The sequence below is a fragment of the Physcomitrium patens genome, chromosome 15 (genome assembly GCF_059467195.1).
Source record: "Physcomitrium patens ecotype Gransden chromosome 15, ASM5946719v1, whole genome shotgun sequence".
NCBI classification, from domain to species: Eukaryota; Viridiplantae; Streptophyta; class Bryopsida; order Funariales; family Funariaceae; genus Physcomitrium; species Physcomitrium patens.
In genome coordinates this window covers 2,880,540-2,901,024 of record NC_143424.1, presented here as the reverse complement: position 1 = coordinate 2,901,024, position 20,485 = coordinate 2,880,540, and the positions used below count along the sequence as shown (strand labels likewise).

The 20,485-nt window shown below is 39.7% G+C and overlaps 2 protein-coding genes across 4 annotated transcripts; one reads left to right on the top strand and one right to left on the bottom strand.

Annotated features, from left to right (window-relative positions):
• Positions 1–6,859: 6,859 nt before the first annotated feature.
• On the top strand, positions 6,860–11,210 carry LOC112292053 (myb family transcription factor EFM). Of its 3 annotated transcripts, none has more exons than XM_024540155.3 (7): positions 6,860–7,000; positions 8,070–8,313; positions 8,433–8,707; positions 8,816–9,278; positions 9,528–9,604; positions 9,772–10,089; positions 10,228–11,210. In XM_024540155.3, the coding sequence occupies exons 2-7, from the start codon at positions 8,100–8,102 to the stop codon at positions 10,453–10,455; spliced, it is 1,575 nt and encodes a 524-aa protein (XP_024395923.1). In that variant the 5' UTR covers positions 6,860–7,000; positions 8,070–8,099; the 3' UTR covers positions 10,456–11,210. The 3 variants fall into 3 exon arrangements, with proteins under 3 accessions (XP_024395923.1, XP_024395921.1, XP_024395922.1); XM_024540153.3 differs by having other exon boundaries at positions 6,984–7,125; XM_024540154.3 differs by lacking the exon at positions 6,860–7,000 and adding an exon at positions 7,845–7,985.
• A 484-nt stretch (positions 11,211–11,694) lies between these two features.
• Positions 11,695–14,833, bottom strand: LOC112292054 (putative plastid-lipid-associated protein 2, chloroplastic). Its single transcript, XM_024540156.3, has 4 exons — positions 14,412–14,833; positions 13,101–13,508; positions 12,587–12,782; positions 11,695–12,281 (listed from the first exon to the last, which is right to left on the bottom strand). Exons 1-4 carry the CDS (start codon positions 14,636–14,638, stop codon positions 11,970–11,972), a joined length of 1,143 nt encoding a protein of 380 aa, XP_024395924.1. The 5' UTR covers positions 14,639–14,833; the 3' UTR covers positions 11,695–11,969.
• Between the last annotated feature and the right edge of the window lie 5,652 nt (positions 14,834–20,485).

The following is a 20,485-nucleotide window of genomic DNA, read 5'->3' as shown; positions in this document are numbered from 1 at the left end:
ACGTCATCAATGGAACGTGGATTAAGTCACTTTGTGATATGTATCTATTGTATAATAAGGAAGATTAGGTGTGAAGACAAAGAGAGACGAAAGAATCCTTCTTATTGGCCAAAATCAAAGAACTCATTAACAAATAATTATTAACAAATGTTTTTGCACATCTATATATATATATATATATATATATATGTGTGTGTGTGTGTTCACATTAAGATGTTATTTATAAATGTTATTTGAATTTCAAAAAATCTTTGTAACTTTAAAAGAGAATCTAATGTTTGTTGAAGTCATTCATAGATTGTTTCTTTCTTTCTATTCTTCTTCTTTGTCTTTTGTTACTTAGAACTATTGCCCAAATTAGGTCTTTTGAAGGATGAATGTTTGTTATGGATGTTTGTTTTAATAAAAAATTGAAGTAAATTCAGAAAAAATGAATGATATTGTTTTAGTTGGTATGCAAGAGAGATGAAAATAGCCCAAAAGTAGTCTAAGGTTGAGAATACTTCATAAAAAAATGCAATATCTCAGAATAATTCAGTGTAATTGGCTAAATCATGAAGATAAAGAAAAAGCAAAGTAAATGCCAATATTTGAGTTTAAGCTTGTGAATTCCTTAATATGGTGAAATTTGCTTGCTATGTTGAGCAATCTTTTTAACACATGTTCACTTCTCAAAATGTAGGAATATTTGTTATTACAGAAAGTTCAACTCTCTTGTTGTTTTGAAGCTTGAGGTTAGCAAGGATACAATAGATGGAGGGCAAAATTCTCTATCTAAACTTGACTCTTCATAGATGGTAGTTTATTGAATGATATTGGAAGACAAATTAATTTTGAAAGTGGTTTTGAACAATTGTTAATCAAAGAGCTTAATTATTAAATGTATATTTTATTAAAATAATCAATTACTATTTGATATATAATAAAAACTACATTCTTTATTTATCTTATTGCTAACTAATAAATAAATTATACACTTAAGAAAATCATATAAAAAATATAAAATATAAAAAATGCTTAATGTAAACTTTTTTGGAGACAACATTTCTAGTACATAATTAATTTATGAGCCATACTTGTTGTATACAACATATCTATAAATAAGTGATTTTGAAAAAGGTTTGCAAGGATATCACAAAAAACATACATATTTTAAGAACTATTTTATTTTATTTTTTTTGAAAATTATCTCTAAATTTCTAAATTATTTGTAAAGTGACATAAGAATTTATGAATTTTATTATTACCATTATTATTATTATTATTATCAAAAGGAAAAGAAAAAAAACCATTTCTTTTTCATGATACTAATTTAAAGTATGGAATGTTGATGAATTGATCAAACGAATCATATGTAAATACACATATATATATATATATATATATATATATATATATTTGCATGTTCAATATTTGAAATCAAATTACATTACCAAATAGCATGAACTAATTACCTTTTTTTTAAAGGAATTCAGACTATCAAATGCTGCTCTATTTTGCTCCACGCACTTAATAAAGTTCAAAAGTTTATACATTTAGTAACTTTAATTTCGACGTTTCTTTTGGCCATTCATAACTAAACCATCCATCCGACACAAACCCCAATTTTCATCTATTCAGCCATCCATAATTATCATCCTCGTTTCATTCATCTCACAGTTCATCTAAGTCTCATTCATCCACCCGTGTGTGGGTCACGCCACTGCCTCTGCGATGCCCGAAGCGAGCGTCGGATCGGCGATGAAGCTTACTCGACGCTACTGCAGGATTCATGAGAAAGCGGGGAATGGCGATGCCACGCTACAGCCCACGTCTGAATTTGCAAACCCATGAGGAGACGAGAGAGAAAGTGAGGAGGAGGAGTGGGTCGCACGGGAGGGGAGGGAGAACATGCTGTGGAGATATGCCTTGCACACTCTCTCCCTTCTCCCGACGCCCACGTCCACATGCATCCTCTCCTAGCATTGCCCTGGCTGCCTGTGGCGCCCTCCTACGATGCCGATCATGGAGCCTGTAAAGGGGAATCCAAGTCCCCCGATTCCCATTTGTGCCTGCCGCGATGGGATGATGCCGAACGGATATCTCACGGCTTGGCCATCCTGCGACGCACCTCGAAAGCTGCTGCTGCTGCAGCGCTGGTCACCGGGTGCCCACTGCATCATCTCCCATTCAATACTGTGTCAGCGCCAATTCGAAGCATTGTATCGCTAATTTAGTCTTCGCGTCGCTCTGGACTAGCTCACGCACCTGGGCAGAATGTATCTATCGGACGGTGGGTGGGGGGGGGGGGGGAGTAAAGTAATGGAAACCAGTTAAAAGCAGATTCTCACTGTTCGGTTTCCACTGCATAAAGACTCCCGGTGACCGGTCCGAGGTGATGCGGTCGAAGGAAGCCTGGGAAGGTGGGGTTGGTCCTTGTGATGTACATTCTCTTCAACCCGACGTGGTCCAAGCTGGGTCAAAAAGAAACGAATACAGTAGAGAGAGAGAGAAAAAAAAAAAAAAAAAAAAAAAAAAAAAACGACATGAATGATCACCGATCGGGCTTACTCTAGGGCTCCCTCCTCTTCTAGGGTGTGGGTCAAGATGACATTTTTTTTTTTTTTTTTTTTTTTCTTTTCTTTTCTGCAAATGGGAAGGAATCATTTGTGATCTAACGAGCATAATATGTCAGTCCATGCTTGAATATTGATCAAGAAATTCAGCCTTGAAGGCTTTTTCGTTGCTTGTGTACGGATATTCTGTGGAGAATATGTTCAAATTTCAAAGGATATTTTCTGTCAAAAACTGTGCATGAGTTTCATGTTGTTCGATAGGTCCTAGTTGTCTCACAGCACGCAGGAAATCATGAGTCCTCTATTTATAAACCTTTAAATTATGGAATTTTTTCATAATATATTAGATGCTTGGTTGAGAGCAACAAGAACATCGATTATCGGACGATAGAACTGAACGAAGAAATAAATACACTTTGAGAATCGATGGCGAATATCCGCGAAAGAGAAGCTCAGTTAGTAGAGTTCCTGTTTCGCATACGGAGCAGGTAAGGGGATAGATGCCCATCTCCTTCAACGTTCGAAGTTGCGGTATTCCAGCCAGCAGATTTTTTACCTTTCTAACGCAAGCATTCAGTGCTTCCTTTGCTACAAAATTCTGACCTATCGTACAACTTGCGCACGAAATAATATTTTCGTCTACAGAAGCAGGGAAAAGCATAGCGAGTGTTACACGTTCTAAGATTTCAACACTTGTGTATGTTTTAATCCCAGCTTATCTGAACAATTAGAGAATAACAAAGTTAATGTTGTCATTTGAAAGCTTAGATTAAAAGCCCGTGTCATCTATGCCAATGAGCATTTATTAATAATTAGTTAGATACCACACAGGCTAACCAGTCTTGCTCACATGTTCAAAGATCAGGTCGTGCCTGCAGTTCCTGAAAAAATGACGCTGCAGAAAGATGGAGTATCATTTTCAATCCATACGAAAGTACCTGCACTACCCTGAGCACGTAGGGTATCGAAATTTCAATAAAATAGCAAATAAAAGTTCTTCACATTTCTGGTAATTAAAATAGTTCCACTTCGGGATTACTAGTACATATGAACCACAGCCCTCAGCTCCCCCGTCACAAACTTCCACCGATCTCTCGACAATTCGATCTTCACACCAAATGAAAAACCCCTATCAGCACATACTTAGCAACCTGAACGCTTTACAACAAAAATAAAAAAGTGCACAAGGAATTCCATCTCATTTGTGAGATGCACACGGTCTGGTTCCACCATACTGAGACCAATATACAGTAACGTACAAAGATACGACGAACGTGTATCTCAACAACTGTAGGCGACGAAGTACAACAAACGCTAGATCACATCCAGCGGGGGAACTGAAAAGGGGAGGACCAGATCCGGGGAAGCAAAGCCGCTCACGAAGCTCTCTCGAGGATGGCGATGAGGATGATAATGAGCAGCACCCATGTGGCAGTCGGCAATCGGCAATCTGCAATAATAATAATCTATGTCGAGGGCGATGAGAAAATGGATAAAAATGAGGGGGATGGGGTGCAGTAGTGCTTCTATTTTCTGCCATTAATCCACCCAATCTTTTTCTTTATTTTTCCACACCCGGAAGCATGTGATCGACGTACATGGAATATCCCGGCGACGGACAGGCGACGATACGAGCATATCGTCCCTCGGGGGCCGAGAAAATGCGGGATCCGTGTGGGGATCCACAAGGATATGCTTACTTGCTTGCTCGCTTTCTCCCACGCTGCCAAATTCTTCCTCGCTACCTCGCCTCCCTGTGCAAAGCAGGCGTCCATCTATCTGTGCTCCTTTTTGGCTCCCAATTCTGAGAATCCAGTAAAAAAACAAACAAACACACAAAACATAAATCTTCTCGAAGAGTTGGAATAATACAACCCACAATCATTAGATTTGAATACTAGAGTTTCATTTTTTTATAAAATTTAGACCAAATGTGAAGATAGGATTTATTTTTCATCTATATATTTATGGCCAGTAGACTTTTATGTGAAAAAGTTGAATCTGTATAAGCAATGAATAGTGTATAGCTAGTACTATGGCAAAGAATTATTTATTTGCTTACTCCATCCATATCATATTTGTTTTCTTGTGTAGCAACCAAATATATGTTTAAAATGTGATCTAGCATTATGAATCCTTGAATGAATCCAATATATGTTTTTAGTAGCTCTTGCTCCAATGATCCTTCTTTAATTATGTAAACAAAAAAAACCTAAAATCTAATAATAACACATACATTTTACTTTATTTTGTTATATATGCATGTAAAATTTGCAATAACATTTAAGTATTATAACATTTAAATAAATTTATCATATTAAACTTTAAAATATAAGTTTAATATTATAAATTTACAAAATTAAGTACAAATAACTTTTAGAACAAAAAAAAACATTACATATGCTTGGTTAAAAAATAAAAATAAAAATAAATAAAAATATGAAATTTTTTCATAAATTAATTTACACTTCTTAAATATTGACTTGCTCTAAACCAATCTCTTTAAACTTCAAAAGAGTTTATTTATTTATTTTTCCTTATTTATTATTCCTTGTCTAGTAAATTTTAATTATCTTACTACTACCTATCTCACTGTTTAAAATCTATTAAATATCTATTTGAATATAAATGTGTAAAATTTTAATATATATATATATATATATATATTTCCAGTAAGATTTTCAACAAACACATACTTCTAAGTTAAGACTTTTTTCTGTATATTTTATTTTATATATGATGTAAAAAAATACACACTCACATTTTAACACATCTTGTATAGCTTAAGGTGGAATAAAGTTAAATACAAGGATATAGTACTACCAATTTGTATACAAAACTATGATTATTAATGTTTGAGAAATTTAAAGGTGAATTTAAATCATTATTTTTTAAAATATGGATATAATTGATTTGATAAAATATATTGTTAATTTTATAAATAAATAAATAAATAAACATATTATACATCACAATAAAAAAATTATGTATGATTATGCTTATATATATATATATATATATATATACACACACACACACACTTAATGTATATATGCTTTATTTCGAACATCAATACTAGTTAAGATTTGAGCAGACCAAATTACTTCAAAATGATCATTACCATTATTATGTTTAACTTTATTATCCATAATATTTGAAATTATTCTGGCAAAGACAATCAGCTCTTTGGTTAAAAACAAGATCACAACTTCATCATGGCATAAATTTCTTTCTTCTGAAAGAATGTTCAATACTTTTATTTGAAAACCTCCCAAAATTCATATCCAAAATTGTCAAAAATGCCACAAAGTTTCATCACATCAGATTTGTAAAGATGCTTTTATTTTACCTATATCTTTACCAATTCCAATCGACATTTTGTCTTCAATATTAGCATCACATCGTCTATTCTCTGTAACAACACCGTGCAACGATCTACGTTCATACACATTACATACCTCATTTTGTCCGTTATGAATTTAATATCCACAAACCCACTTGACATTATCATCAATTCCCACCCAAAAATAGCATTCAAAGTCAACAAGAGAAATAAAAATAAAAATAATAAAAAACCAAGTGACGGCCACCCTAAGTGTGGGGGTGAATCGAACACCGAATTGAGACTGATAGAAGAGAGCCACAAAACAGCGTCAGCTTTATTCTTTTCATCGTGAAGGGGAGGAGGATGAGGGGATCGTAATCTGACAGTGGCCCATTGACTCGATTCCAATTTGTATGAGCTCGGTTGCGGGTGCAACCCCCCCTTCAGGTGCTCGAGGAATATGCGAGGATATTCAGCGCAAGGCTCTGACAACGTGGGAGATGACGTCCGAATTCGCGATTCTGGCATCGGAGGATATACCTGTATATTCCGAGCTGCGGGGTGTCAGTCCCACCAGGCCATAGCCTGCCGAGATGGGAAACCCGCAGGACGGAAGGGAGAGTGTGAGAGAGAGAGAGAGAGGAGGGGTCCGTGTGGCAGGAGCTCCACAGCAAGCAATCAAAGCGCGTGTTTCGATCCGTTTCCGGTTGGCCGGCGTATTCGATCCGTTTCCCGGCCGACGTCGAGATTCCTCACATCCGACTCTTGGATCTAGTCCATCCCTACGAGCAATCCGCACCCTAGCCCTACAAACGTGCCGATCGGTCTCATTTGGGTTGGGCGAGGTTAGGGAAGTCGAGAGGTTTTTGGCTGTGTGTGTACTTCGCGCAGGTTTGTTGTGCAGTTCTGTTGGGGGAGCCCTTTCTGCGACTGTTAAGAGTCATGAGATCTGGCGTCACTGGAGTGGCGCGAACGCTGGGGATGGGAAGCGTTCCTTTGTAGGTAGAGGTTGCGTTTCGGGGGTGAGAGCGGAGAAACTTTGGCGGTTCTGGTACCCACTCGTGGGATTGGTTTTTGAGCGCCAAGTCATGATTAGTGTGTGGAATGCCTGACCTCAGAGGTGCGTGTTTGGGCGGTCTGTTGGTCGGGTTTGGTGTTCTGGGTCAGTTGGATGGGACATGCATGATCGAGGAGGACTCTTGCACTTTGAGTTAAGGCGAGGTGTAGAAGGTGGCGTACATGCAGGTACATTGGATACCGCTAATCACATTTCCACGCCTCACTTACAAGTCGGTTGCTTAAGTTGGAATACCCTATCAGTCCAGCTCAATAGGGGTAACTTACAGGAGGTTTAGGATGCAGATACATGGTTTGGGATGCAGAAACATGATTTGGGAAGTCTGCAAGGGCGGCTTGCACACAGCTGTGTTGAGGTGTAGGCGCCGTCTCGTACTTCTAGACGAGTGGCTGGATATCTAATTTCGACGAGCGTGTCGGAAAATTTTGCTAGTCCTCGTAGTTTCTCTCGTAACTATTCAACTCGGAGCCATCAAGGCTTGGCCCAATTTCGTGAGGTACTAATTACCCCCTTGGAGATGTTATAACCTCCTCAACGCGGTGCCTGTACGGACCTTGGTGGCCATCGGAAGCGCAAGTCTGAATCGCTATGACCCTTGGAGCTTTCCAGTACCCAATTCACTGAACCGAACCGCACCTCAGTCACTCAAACGCCGTGGTTGCGTTTTCAGAACTACATCTGTTTCCAACCATAAGTTGCCTTCTGACTCGAAGTACCTTTTCCCCAAATCCTAAGAAAAGTGAATACACACTCATCTTCACTGTGTCGTGTTGTGAGAATGTCTACAATTAAATCGTGAACCCGGGGATGATTGTCCACTCCACCGGAAGCCCGCAGTGTAACAAACTTAAGTTGCCTCTCTCGCAACTGTAATTTGATTCGTTGTGGAATAACCTCAAGGATATCTGTTGGCCAGTCGTGGAGGGACTTCAATCTCCGCGTGGCTGTGACCCCGCCTGATTGAGTCTATTGGCTTTGAGCACCACTCATCTAAGCAAATTGTTCATGGTCGGAGGAACTTGGAAACGTAAGACCCTAGGAGATTGGTTGTACCTTGTTAGGGTGTGCGATTTTCAGATCTGGAATTAACATGTCCATCGTATGCTTTCAGGAGACTGCGTGGGACTGTACATGAGCAAGCATGGGTTCGCCAGTTGATCTTACTTTAGGTTGCAGCACTCAAGCTCCCAGTAGTAATGGATACTATAACCACCAGAACGAACCGACGCATTCTGAGAACTATCTGGAGAGCTTGCGGGAAGTTGAGGAACGCGTGCGAAGTCTGGAAGAAGAGCGGCGAAAAGTAGAGGGTTTCAAACGAGAGCTTCCCCTCTGCATTCAGCTTCTTGAGGATGGTGAGGCACTACATAGACAACAGCATGTGCGGTGTCCTCATGTGAAAAAATTCTTCTTTTTAGTGGTTTATATGTTTATGTTTGGTGCCGACGCTGACGCATTGTTCGTGTTATGACAGCCATTAAAACCTGGAAGGTGAAGCTTGTCAATGGGAAACATCTGCCGCTGCAGCTTAGAAGTGGCTCCATGGACAGCGGGAGGAATCAGCATGTCATGCCAAGTAGTCCAGGTAGCCGACCCACGCTAGAAGATTTCATGCCATTTAAGAGAAGATGGGAGCAGCGAGATCAACCAAGTGAGAGCAGCGATGTAGAGGAGGAGGTTCGGGGGAGCAAGAGACCGGCATGGTTGACGGAAGCACCGCTGTGGAGGCAAAGTTCTGGATGCAGTGAGGTATTTTTGAAGTCCTTTCCTGTAATTGCTAAGCAAGGTTGTGGAATAGCTAATCGGTTGAAGTTTCTGTGTAAATGATGTGGACTCATTGCTATGTGGATCCTGTAGAGGGAGGGCAAGGAGGTACAGGAGCATTCCGAGTTCGGGATCTCGGAGCGAGAGCAGAGTTCGATAACAAGCTCCCAGATGCTGTTGAGCGCAAAGCAGCGGCCCGCAGGAGCGTTCCTGCCATTCATTCGGGACCAGCCTGGTGCATCTTCCTTTCTATCCCGACCCACTCCTAGGACGGTTGCCAGTGCAGCTGATTTGAGTCTTTCTTTGGGTGAACGCACTACCACCCCAAGCAGTCGCAACTTGAGACCATCCGACTCGGAAGTCGGTAGCATTGATGCAGGTCTGCAGACCCCGGAGGTGCAGATCCCCAAGGACATCGGGGTGATGTCCAATGGCACTTCTGGTGCCGGAAGCTCCAGTGGAGGCGGGAACCCTACAAGAAAATCCCGCCGGTGTTGGTCCCCGGAGCTTCACCGCCGATTCGTCAGTGCCTTGCATCAGCTTGGTGGATCACAAAGTAGGACTTCTCCCCCTTCTTCCTTGAACGATGACTCCAACCCTAATCATTTATACTCCTATGACACCAACGAGCAACACCCGCTCCTCAATCTCTACCGCTGTACCGATGGTTGCTTGGAAATTAGGTCGAGATTGGTCTTTCTTCAGTTTCTCTGTGTCGGCATTCTCCTTGCATTTTGTTCTGGTGTTTATGTTGGATTCGAACTTCACAAATTCAACTTCACTGACACGGGCTGTGGTTGTGCAGTTGCCACGCCAAAGCAAATACGCGAGCTGATGAAGGTCGACGGCCTTACCAACGACGAAGTGAAGAGCCATCTGCAGGTATATACTCTACTTCCATATTGCACAATATGCGAGCGATTATGAATGTTTCGGGATAAGAATCCAATATATCGTATTGGCTGTCAGTGCCATTTTCACTTCGATAACTGCAGCCTATGTTGCATAGAAACGGATGGACTTAGTCTGGAACGAACTGTGATGCGCAGAAATATCGGCTTCATACTCGGAGGCCAAGCTCATCCCCGCAGTCAGGGGGCATGGGGCAGTCGCCGCAACTGGTTGTGCTGGGTGGAATCTGGGTGCCACCCCAGTACGCCGCATCCGGTTCCCAGCCCTCGCCAGGGTTCTACAACCCATCGGCCGCACATTCGCCACAACCAAACCAATTTTGCCCGACTTCTCTTCCTCAAGGGTACTCTTGTATCAGCAACAGTACTCAAGGTGCTCAATTGGAGATGCACCGGGAACCAATTTTTGAACCGCCACGACAAGCTGGCACATCGCAATCTCAAAGCTCACCGCAGGTAGTGCCACATGATCCCTAACCTACAATGTACAAATATAGTTGTTCAACTTGAATGAAACAACAAGCCCCCCTGGTTGTGAAATCTTCATCAAATTTGAGTCCTGCTTGATCTGACACCCACAAGCTTATTCTTCAGGGACCACTGCAAGTTACAAGCCAGCTATCAGGCGCGACCCAAGGACCTAGCAGCGCAGCATACCACGATGAGAGCGCCGGAGAAGAGGATGCGAAGTCTGAGAGCGCAAGCTGGAAATGTGACAACCCCAAAGGCGAGGAACTGAAAAAATCGAACTCAAATCAAGGGTCTGGTGACGGACAGTCCCGAGCTCATGTTTCGGAGGAAGATGTGAATCAAGCCGACTAATTGGCAGTGTTCTCAATCACCTTGATTGGGGATTGATCAGTTTGTGGAGTTTATCTTGTTGAGCATACTACAGGTTGTCAATTGTGAGATCCTGCCGGCTGTATCGGACGCTATGAAATTCGAAGCGGTGTAGGGAAGGTAGAGAGAGCGAGAGAGTGCGAAGATTCTTCTTAGAGGCGAGGCTAACACAGGGAAGCCAAGGTACGCGAACCTCATTCTGAAGTCTAAGCTGGTCCCTATGCAGACACCACCATGGAACCAACCTAGACTTTAGAGCCCACCGCAGCAGCTCCCTTTGTGTCATTTGTTGCAGTGTTTTCCAAACTGCTGAGAGACTTGTACTGTGTACATATTCTTCAATTTTTCTGGTAGAGTTAGGTAGGCGGTGCAGGCACTGCTGCGACCCTCCGCAAACCCTTGAGCAGATCATCGGCAGACTCCGCGTTATGTACCATATGTAACCCACAGATCATTTATATTAGGTGTACAGTGATTCTTCACCCCCTCAGCAGGTGGGTTCGAAGCGACCATTCTCATGCTTCAAGTGTGCAATTGTGTTTGTTGCGGCGGAATGTTTCGAAAATAGAAAACAGCGGCAGAAGAAATAATCTTTAGATTGTATAATTTTGATTATTACAGTAGGATTTTTGGATACCTGGATCATATTTTTCAAATCGTTTTTATGTTATCTATCTATATATATATATATATATATAAATATATGACTGAGTATGTTTCATTTTAAGGTACCATCATATTTTGGTTGTGATTATTGACAAGTCTGCATGTCTTATTTTTGTTCATTGACATTAGGACATCCATGTTAGTTAAATATGTACTGGAGTTAAAATAAAATTTAAAACTCAAGCTGGAGATGTCCCATGATAAGAGAACATATAGTGTTGCATTATTCACGTGGGCTTCTTGATCGAAACAACAAATTTTTATGTACACAACATTTACAAATTGCTACGCTATTTCATCACCGTAGCACATTATTCAACAAGGATCAGTAATTACTGATGCCAATGACAGAAAATATTAGAATATCTTCAGACCAAAACAGATTATCGTAGGTGTCAACTCTCCAATTTAAGTACTCGCTTTGACGAGATGTGAAGTAAAAAGAAATCCACTTATCAACTACATAGGAACAAAAAGTTGTGAAGTTGAATTTGAGTAGATGAAGCAAATATTATTCGTTATTCCACAAAATATCCACTTTCATTTCCGAAAAAATAATGACTAAATCAACTTTACTATATAATCCTCTTCTGGGCAAAACCCCAAAGAGTTAACAAAGTTACAGTACAACTGCACAAGATGTCACGTTACACCGCTAATCTAACCTAAACGAACGTCCGTGCTGAGTATATACGGATGAAAATAAAGAGAACCATTTGCTCTTCTATGAGACAACCTGTTGCTGCAGCAACATAAAGAGATCATGGCACACCACTGTCGCGGCTAAAAATAAAGAATTGCTATCTCTACCAGCAATCGCAGAGAGCTGCTCAATAAAGCAGTGTACTTCCTTCCCTGAGGAGCACAAAAACGCTGCCACCATCACCACGTGAGATCCGAAGATCCTCATCAAGGTAGGTAGTCAACAACCAAGACTGTGCCCGATCGTTCGGGATGGAAAACTTCAACGGAGGTTGCCCAGAGAGGGTTCTAGCCACTGTCATAGCAGCGTCTTGAAGCGGTTTCAACAACCCCTTGGCGGCGGAAAAGTCGATCTTCTGCCCCATTATGTCCAAGCTTGAAGGAATCTCAGCGGAGTTTGAAACCTTCGGGGCGGATATGCTTCCCTCCTCAAATTTTACCTGATGCCACAACAAACACCTCTTAGCCGCAAGTTGAACTAGGCACTTTCACTGCTGGATACGAAGTGCCACGCATGTGGACGATAGGTAGAGATTCAAGACTTTCTACTTAAGACTCACACCAGTGAATTTTACACAAAAAAGATTGAGATCAATCTAGTGTTACGCCTGGTTCACAATCTAATATCACAACTGGGTCTGTTATCTCATTCCCGTTACTTCACGTCATATTAATTCTCAAGGAAAACTGCACGAACAAACTTCTGATTCTGCAAGCATTTGAAACATATGTCCTGGTCTGTTACCTGAATACGTTTTGGGCTGCGAATTTCGAACGAAGCAGAAGCACTAAAAGAAGTGGCAGTCACAGGACCTTCGAATGACACACAGTTCTCAATAGTGAGCGCCTGCGCATCTATGATCTGTGTGATCTCCCCAACCTTCACCAGTGGTAGATTTCCAGCAGCCAACAACGGAAACAACTCAGAGAACGACGTGTACCTGTTACACCCCAACCAGAATTTCAGGCTACACTCACGAATACTTTTAGCCTTTTCAAACACATGATCAAACATATAACCAAATAAATGCCTCCATACAAGCCGCAGTTTTGTTGGCTCTTTTCATCGAACGCAGTACCCCTCAGGATACTAAACACAAAGTACCCTGTCTACACATGATTAAATTTATGATGATTATTAACTGCTGTTAATGTCTCAAAATTTCCCTGATTCTTTTAAATTGTGTATACAAGCATAAACAACAGTAGTTAAATGTTTCTTTCAGTTTTCATTGTGCAGAAAAGGATGGAATACGTACGCCAAAACCCACTTTCCATTCAGGAGAGTGAGAGCTGCTGTGGGAGCTTCTGTGGGATTCTTCGCCTCCAACTGCGTTATAAGCTCAATAACCTCGGCACGGGTGTCACTGCTAGCACGTAAGCCCCTCTCCGTACCATAGAGAGTATCGATTAGCTGCTGCTTCAAATCCTCAACGTCATCATCCTCATACTGCTCCTCCGAACTTGAATCCGAGGATGTGTTGGAAGTTGGTTCCAGGGTGCCATCATTGAGCGCTTCCACATAGCCTTCATCGATGGAATTGGCCGGGGGTTCCAAGAGAACTGGTTCCTCCTCGGTGGCTTCCAAAACACCCGAGATTTCAATCTCTCCGCTATCCTCACCATCGCCTTCGATCTCGATGGCTGCGTTGTCTTCGTTCTCAAATCTGAGATTCACGTCAAAATGTACAATACGGTGAGGGTGCATCAATTTGACCATGTAGAAATATAGAGTACAACATAAAGCAAGCAGAACTCCATCCCACCGGAAGAACCGACACGCAAACGACTCAATATATGTATAGAAAGGTACATAGTTATTTCCATCTGCAGCAGACCGTGCACCGGACATCACCTAGTAGCTTAAGGCCTCTACATACCAAAATCAAGAATAGAAGCAGGGATAGGGTCAGACGAATTCATTGGAACACCATTCATCTAGGTCATGAGAGTTTGCACTGCGAGGTGCAGAAGAAAGGACCAAAGGGAAGCTTGAATGTGACAAAAATGTCACTTGTTTTGGTTAAAACCACGAAGCATTACAACACAATTACACAAATTTCAGCGCTTCATTCGTGCTTTGCCATAATAGCGCAAGGAGCGAGAGAGGAGATCAAATATTTCCAGCTGAAACCCTTAACTAATTCGTGAAAAGAACAAGTGTAGCAAATTTTGAACATTATTGGTGTGAAGGGTTTCAATGGCATGGAAGACGAGAGCTGACATCGTTTCAGCTAGATATGGGCCACCTCGGAGGATTGAGGGAAAAAGAGACGCGAGATGACATTAGTTAAGTGTGACGAATTCTAAGTAGAGAGCCACAGCTCCCGCGCAACAAAGACGACACCGCGGAGGGACAAAAGCCCTTCCGCACTCGTACATTCCACCAAATGATTGGTTCACCTCGAATGAAATCACTCCCAATCCTACACTAGATTCAACACGCAACATCACCGCAGCAGGGTTAATTCAACCAACTCAAGCCACCGGCACTAATCAAACAATGCCTAATACCAACACTACGAAGAGAAACAAGTACCACGCAGGAGAGGCAGAGGATAAGAACGCACCCAGCTTCACCACCAACGGCGGCGGCTACAAACGACCTGCGGCTATGGGAACCTCGCGCGGTTTGCCGAAATGTGGGCCTCAGAGCAACAGCTGCAACCCCAGTCCGTCGCAAATGCATCATAGACGCAGACCCGGCATAGCCGCTACTGGTCCTCTCACCTTGCACCATGTGCAACGCGGGCTGCTGCCCCATCACCAACGCGGACGCAGCCGCCATTGCTGCCATTGTTACACAATTTCCTCACAAGCTCAAGCTCCCTCAGATGGGTTCCTCGCTCTTGGCTCCCCCTCTTAGCAGCAGCTGCTGCTGCAGCACCCAGATTGTGTGAGAATCGTATAGCGCCGCTCTCCAAAACTATCCCTCTCAACCAAACCGCTTCTCGGCACTGCGACTGCTTCGTCCTCGTCCCTCGGAGTCTAGATTTGCTTAATGTGTGTGACTTGGCTGCTCCTGGTCGTTTCATCAATCACCCCCTCTTTTTTCTCTATAGATATTCCTCATCGCCATTTCCGATGCGGGCCCCCTGTTTCACGGCATTCGGCAGCCCCCCCAGTTAGGAAAAATGCTGCAGAGGAGAATATCCCCCCTTCCTCCTCCTAGTCCTCGTGAATGTCGCCGCTTGTTCGTTCGAGCTGGGATTTTGTGGGTGAATTCGACCTCCCTGTTCTTTGTGTGGGTGAATTCACAACCCAGATGAGGTTTCTATTTCTATTTTTATCTTATTACATTTTCTTCTAGAGGGCGTTTTCGTTTCCATATTAGGAGGTGAGTCCACAACGATGTGTATGTTTGTGGGTGGTGAGCAATATATATATTTCTATATATTTGTGCTGCTTCATGAATGGCTACTTTGGATGGAACTTTGAGTTAATGCTGGATATCATCCACATCCAATTAGGGTAGTTGTTGTGAAGGGGAAAAAGTTGAGGTGAAAGTTGGTTTGTGCCATTATTTCATGTTACTGAATTCGATTGCCCCTCGAAGGGTAACCCTAAGTGGAACCCATTTTACTGATACTAGTAATATTAACATTTATGGGTATTAATGGTATTATAGTTTTACATTAAAATAAACCCCATCAGTTATCTAGTTGTACTCTTTGTGGCAAAGAATGACCTCAGTTTGAAGGTTCTGGAAACTACGAGAGCCAAATGGCTTCCGTTTCACACCCACCACCACCATAACGGAGCTCTCAATCTGGCTGCCACGTTTTATTATTCTGATCAGTAGTTCCATTCCCTTGAAAGAGGCCCCACATCTCTAAGAATCTCCTCTTCCCTTCTTACCTTTTTTTCACCTTTCTGCTTTTTTGCATGTTTTAACTTTTTGCTAATCATGTGAATATAATCTAACAGAAAAGAAAAATGATAGATTAGCATACTCTTGTATGTTTCGTGACTAGCTATTTCTACACAATGATTTTGTGACATGTCATTGTGATCCTTCCACTATGTTGCTTTCTTATCATTTATCTACCTATTGAATGAATACTCTATTGATAATTTATTGAGATCTTTGCATGTATTATCTCATTGTGACATTGGTTGTTTTTTATTTACCATTAATTTGGCTAAAAAGTTGATGTCAGACTATATTTTTATTTTGTTTGAAATTTTCCAAATAATATATGATAATGGTTTTGAAACCAAACTAGAAGTATGACATATCAATGCTAGAGATTTATAGTTGTTTAGTTTTGTGAATACTTTGATTTTTATATTATTATAAAGTCAAAATTCATATGTTTTTAATTAGATAGAATAAAATATCTTCACTTTGATTGATTTCTAATCTTTGTTTTGAAATAGTATTGCACTAAAATTAATTAATTTATTTGATACAAACACAATATTGTTAATCATCTTAGACTAGCAAAAATATTTAGATATAAGCCCTTCTTGTTTTAGCATCAATAGTTGTGTGTATTAATGTACATAAAATCTTACCTTGTTAAAACTATAGATCTAAAAAAACATGAATTATCATCCCACTTAGCATAATTCTATTGGACTATCTAATATCTTTTGATTCTAGTAGTTTTCATGCCATCTAAGTTCTATTCTATCTACACAAGAACTTCATACTTCACATTAATTATTTTTTGATCTTATCTTTATTTATTTATTTTTCAATTAATCTTATTCAAATTAGTTTCTTTAAATTGGTATTGTTTCATGGTTCTTCCTAAAGGATTTTGTATTATTTTAGATTTATATTTTCCATATCCATAGGATTTGTAATAATGACCATATTAAACTAAAACATTTGAATTGGAGAAAAAGAGGTATTATAAGTATTTTTTGGTCTTGTATTTTATTTATTTACTTATTTATTTTTATATATATTCCAATTTTTTTGGCCAAAGAACACTTTTTTGATAGATAATATTTTACAATTTCATATTCTTTAGACTTATTTACTTCCAAAACTTGTATATGATTTTTTTGTAGTTTATAAAATATAGAGCACAGAATTAAGAAAGAATTTAGGTTTAACTTAATCTCTTTATGCTTTTATAAATAAGCTTTTAAGCATTATTTTTTAGAAGAATAAATCTTCCTTCTTGGTTTGATTTTTGGTCTACATGTCTTTCTAGTCAAATTGGTGATTTGGTTGTATATCAACTTTGTAAAGTGTTGAAATATATTCTTAGATCATAGTGATAACATATCTATTTCTAAAATTAGAATTATTTCTTAAATTTGAAAGATTAATCTTGACAAAAGATTAGTTATTTTGTTATAGATTCCAATCTATTCATATGCTTAAGGGCATTATAACCAAATATTTAAAATTCTATACCAAGCTATAAAAATAGAATTCAAGAATAATTTTAAAATCACCATGAATTTTTGTTATGGACATACATATTTATTCTAATAGATACCTAGATATTATGAATAGATAAAAATAGATTAATTTGATAATATCTTATATAGAAGCTTTTTAAAAGCTATATACAAGTGATTTCACCTTTATACATGTCTATAGATGATTGGTTAACAAATTAGCCATATATTGCATGTGTTGGTAGCTTGTGGTACAAACTAACAATGTAGCACACATACAAGAAACTTGCCTTGCAAGTTAAGATACATGTCTTGCAAATTAAATATGTATTGGAGGTCATATAGAATATTAACATGATATAATACAACTACTAGGTGAAAGAGTTATAGAAATTATTATATTATAAAATATCTTACTTCAAATATTGTAGCAAATTATCTTACAAAATAGATAAAAGTCGAAAAGAAAGTAAAACTAAAGGTATATATGCTATTTTTTTATAAAATAGACTTCTATTTACTTTGTAAGGCCATAAATAAGACAAAACAAGGTATACTAGAAAAATAAAGGATATAAGATTTTATAAAAAAAAGTTAAGAGTTGATTTTAACAAAAATTAACTCAAAAAGACAAAATTTGAAATCTATATAGGACCAATTATCAACTTGGATCGAAATCAGACCCTGAGGCACAAAACCTAGCAACTATAGCAACTTTGGGATTTTTTTTATAGATCAAAGAGTGGGATTTGAAAAAAAATTTAATAGGATTTCTTTGGGCATTGAATTTGAGTGGTTTGAGTGTATATTGACTTTGTAAGAGCTTTGTAAAGTCATAGTTGTTTTGGGTGATTTTGGAATTTGTGAAATAAAAAAGATATTACGTTTTGGAGATTTTTGTGAATTTGGTAGTAGATTTATAATTCAAATTTTGAGGACTTATATGAATAGTTATTTAGAATGTATGCTCTAAGTTTAAGCTTGATCAAATAGTTGAATTGAAGGTTTTTTGAATTTTAAGTAGTTTAAAGTCTTAAAAATTGGACTTTAAGGAACAGTGTCACGGACACAGAAATACAGACTCGAGATCTAACAAGAAGTTCAAGAAGAACTGGCAAAAACTAGATTAATCAGATGAGAACAACACCAGAGAGGTGAGCTAGAGCTCCAAGAGATGTGTTGTCGAGACTGAAGAACTCTTCAGCCTCGATTCCAATATATACTTCTATTTAGGAAGCTTCTCAAGCAAATTCTACCAACTAGGAAGCTTCTAGAAGGTTCCAAAGACTTGCTTCTAGAAGGTTCTAGAAACTTATCTCTAGAAGGTTCTAAGGACTATGTCCCTAATATCTTCTACCAACTAAAAAGCTTCTAGAAGGTTCCAGAGACTTGCTTCTAGAAGGTTTTAGAAACTTGCCTCTAGAAGGTTCTAAGGATTATGTCCCTAACATTATCCCCTCCTTTAGCTTCGAGGTCTCTGAGAAGCAATGTTGTTGATCACTACCAACGCAAGAAAATGAAGATGTGTCGCATAACATCTGCTATGAACTCCAAGTGTTATTCACGAGGCAAGTGGTTCATTGGCCCTTGAAGCCAACAATAGTGACCTACTCCTTCAACTTCAGACCAAGCATGAACTTTCGTGTCCTCATTATGAAATTGTCCTGCAAACATGCCTTCTTGCTGACCATCGTAAGCATGCTCGGACTCAAATACAATCACCAGTGATCAGTTACTCGGTATCCTCCGTCGTCGTCATGGTGTATGCAATTCTTCATCTCGGGGTCGCCTTCGTGACCTAGTCGGTTGAGATAATCTGACTGGCATAGTATCTATCTCTTGGCTATCCATATCAAAAGACCAAACTATGGCTACTGAAAAAATTCTATTTTATCTTGGAGAAAATAACTACATCAACTATGAATTTTGGTGGTGCTCTCCCCCTTTTTTATATTCTTGGGTGAGCAAGCTTCAGAAGGAAGCTATCGTCGAACCGGCTTAGGTTTATAAGGATGTTGTTGATGAAACTCTTGTATCTTTTGCGGCGCATTGGCAAGATTTTCAGCTGGCTCCCACGTTTGCTCATTAATGTCGTAGCCCCACCAATGAACAAGATACTCCAACTTGTCCCACCTTCGTCGTGAATCCAGTACCTTTTCAACCTCGTATTCCTCGTGGTTCTCAATCTCAATACTAGGTGGCGGACATTGTACTCTTCCAAGAAAAGACGACTCTCGATAAGGCTCTAACAGAGAAACATGAAAGACTGGATGTACCTTCATAGAAGCCGGTAATTCCAAACGGTACGCCACTGGATTGATTTGCTTCTGTATGATAAATGGTCCCAATCTTTGATAGTCTAACTTATCACATGGTCGCTTAGTCTTGATATTTTATTGTAGAAGCCATCATTTATCTCCAATTTTGAAAGTAGGAGCTTGATTTCGAAATCTATCTGTAGACGCCTTGTAGGATTCTTGAGCGGATTGTAATTGAAGCTTCAAGATATTTTGAAGCTCTGATAGTTGTTTCGTAAATCCTTCAGTTGCTGGATTGTTATTTGTTGACGGACTCAATAAATCAAGCTTTGGATGATATCATAGTTGAAAAAGAATGGTGTGTATTGAGTCGACGCATGGAGGGTGTTGTTATATGCAAACTCGACTAGCGAAAAATATGTGGTCCAATCGTCTTGCTGATAGTTGATGCTGCATTGTAAGTATTGTTCCAAGACTTAGTTCACCCATTCCGTTTGGCCTTCAGTTTGAGAATAAAAAGCCGAAGAAAGCTTGATATTGACCTTTAGTATCTCAAAGAGAGATCTCCAAAACTTTGATACGAATTGGGTTCCTCGATCTGATACGATATCATCTGGTAGTCCATGATATCGATACACATTATCGAGAAAGAGCCTTGTTGTGACTTCACTGGACGATGTCTTCTTGCAAGGAACAAAGTGTGCCATCTTTGTAAGCCGATCTATCACGACAAAGATGCTGATGGAAGGTCCGTGATGAAGTCCATGGAAAGTGAAGATCATGGTCGACGTGAAATCGGCAATGGCTGTAGGAATCCATAAGGGCGATGCCGAGGATTCTTGGATTTTGAATAGATGTTGCAGGAGAGGACAAAATCTTTCACATCCTTCCACATTTGGGGCCACCAAAAATCTCGAGAAATAAGCTCCAAGGTCTTGTTGAATCCAAAATGTCTTGCAGCTGGAAAATCGTGGCGAGGTTAAAGAACTCGGAGTCGTGCTGGTCTTTTTGGGATATACAACCAC

Coding starts and splice junctions, on each gene's coding strand:
- LOC112292053 (XM_024540155.3), top strand. CDS start 8,100: ATGGGTTCGCCAGTTGATCTTACTTTAGGTTGCAGCACTCAAGCTCCC. Junction 8,708..8,815: donor AAAGTTCTGGATGCAGTGAG/GTATTTTTGAAG, acceptor TGGATCCTGTAG/AGGGAGGGCAAGGAGGTACA. Junction 10,090..10,227: donor AATCTCAAAGCTCACCGCAG/GTAGTGCCACAT, acceptor CTTATTCTTCAG/GGACCACTGCAAGTTACAAG.
- LOC112292054 (XM_024540156.3), bottom strand. CDS start 14,638: ATGGCAGCAATGGCGGCTGCGTCCGCGTTGGTGATGGGGCAGCAGCCC. Junction 13,509..14,411: donor GCCGTTGGTGGTGAAGCTGG/GTGCGTTCTTAT, acceptor CGTGAATCTCAG/ATTTGAGAACGAAGACAACG. Junction 12,282..12,586: donor GCAGCCCAAAACGTATTCAG/GTAACAGACCAG, acceptor TTGTGGCATCAG/GTAAAATTTGAGGAGGGAAG.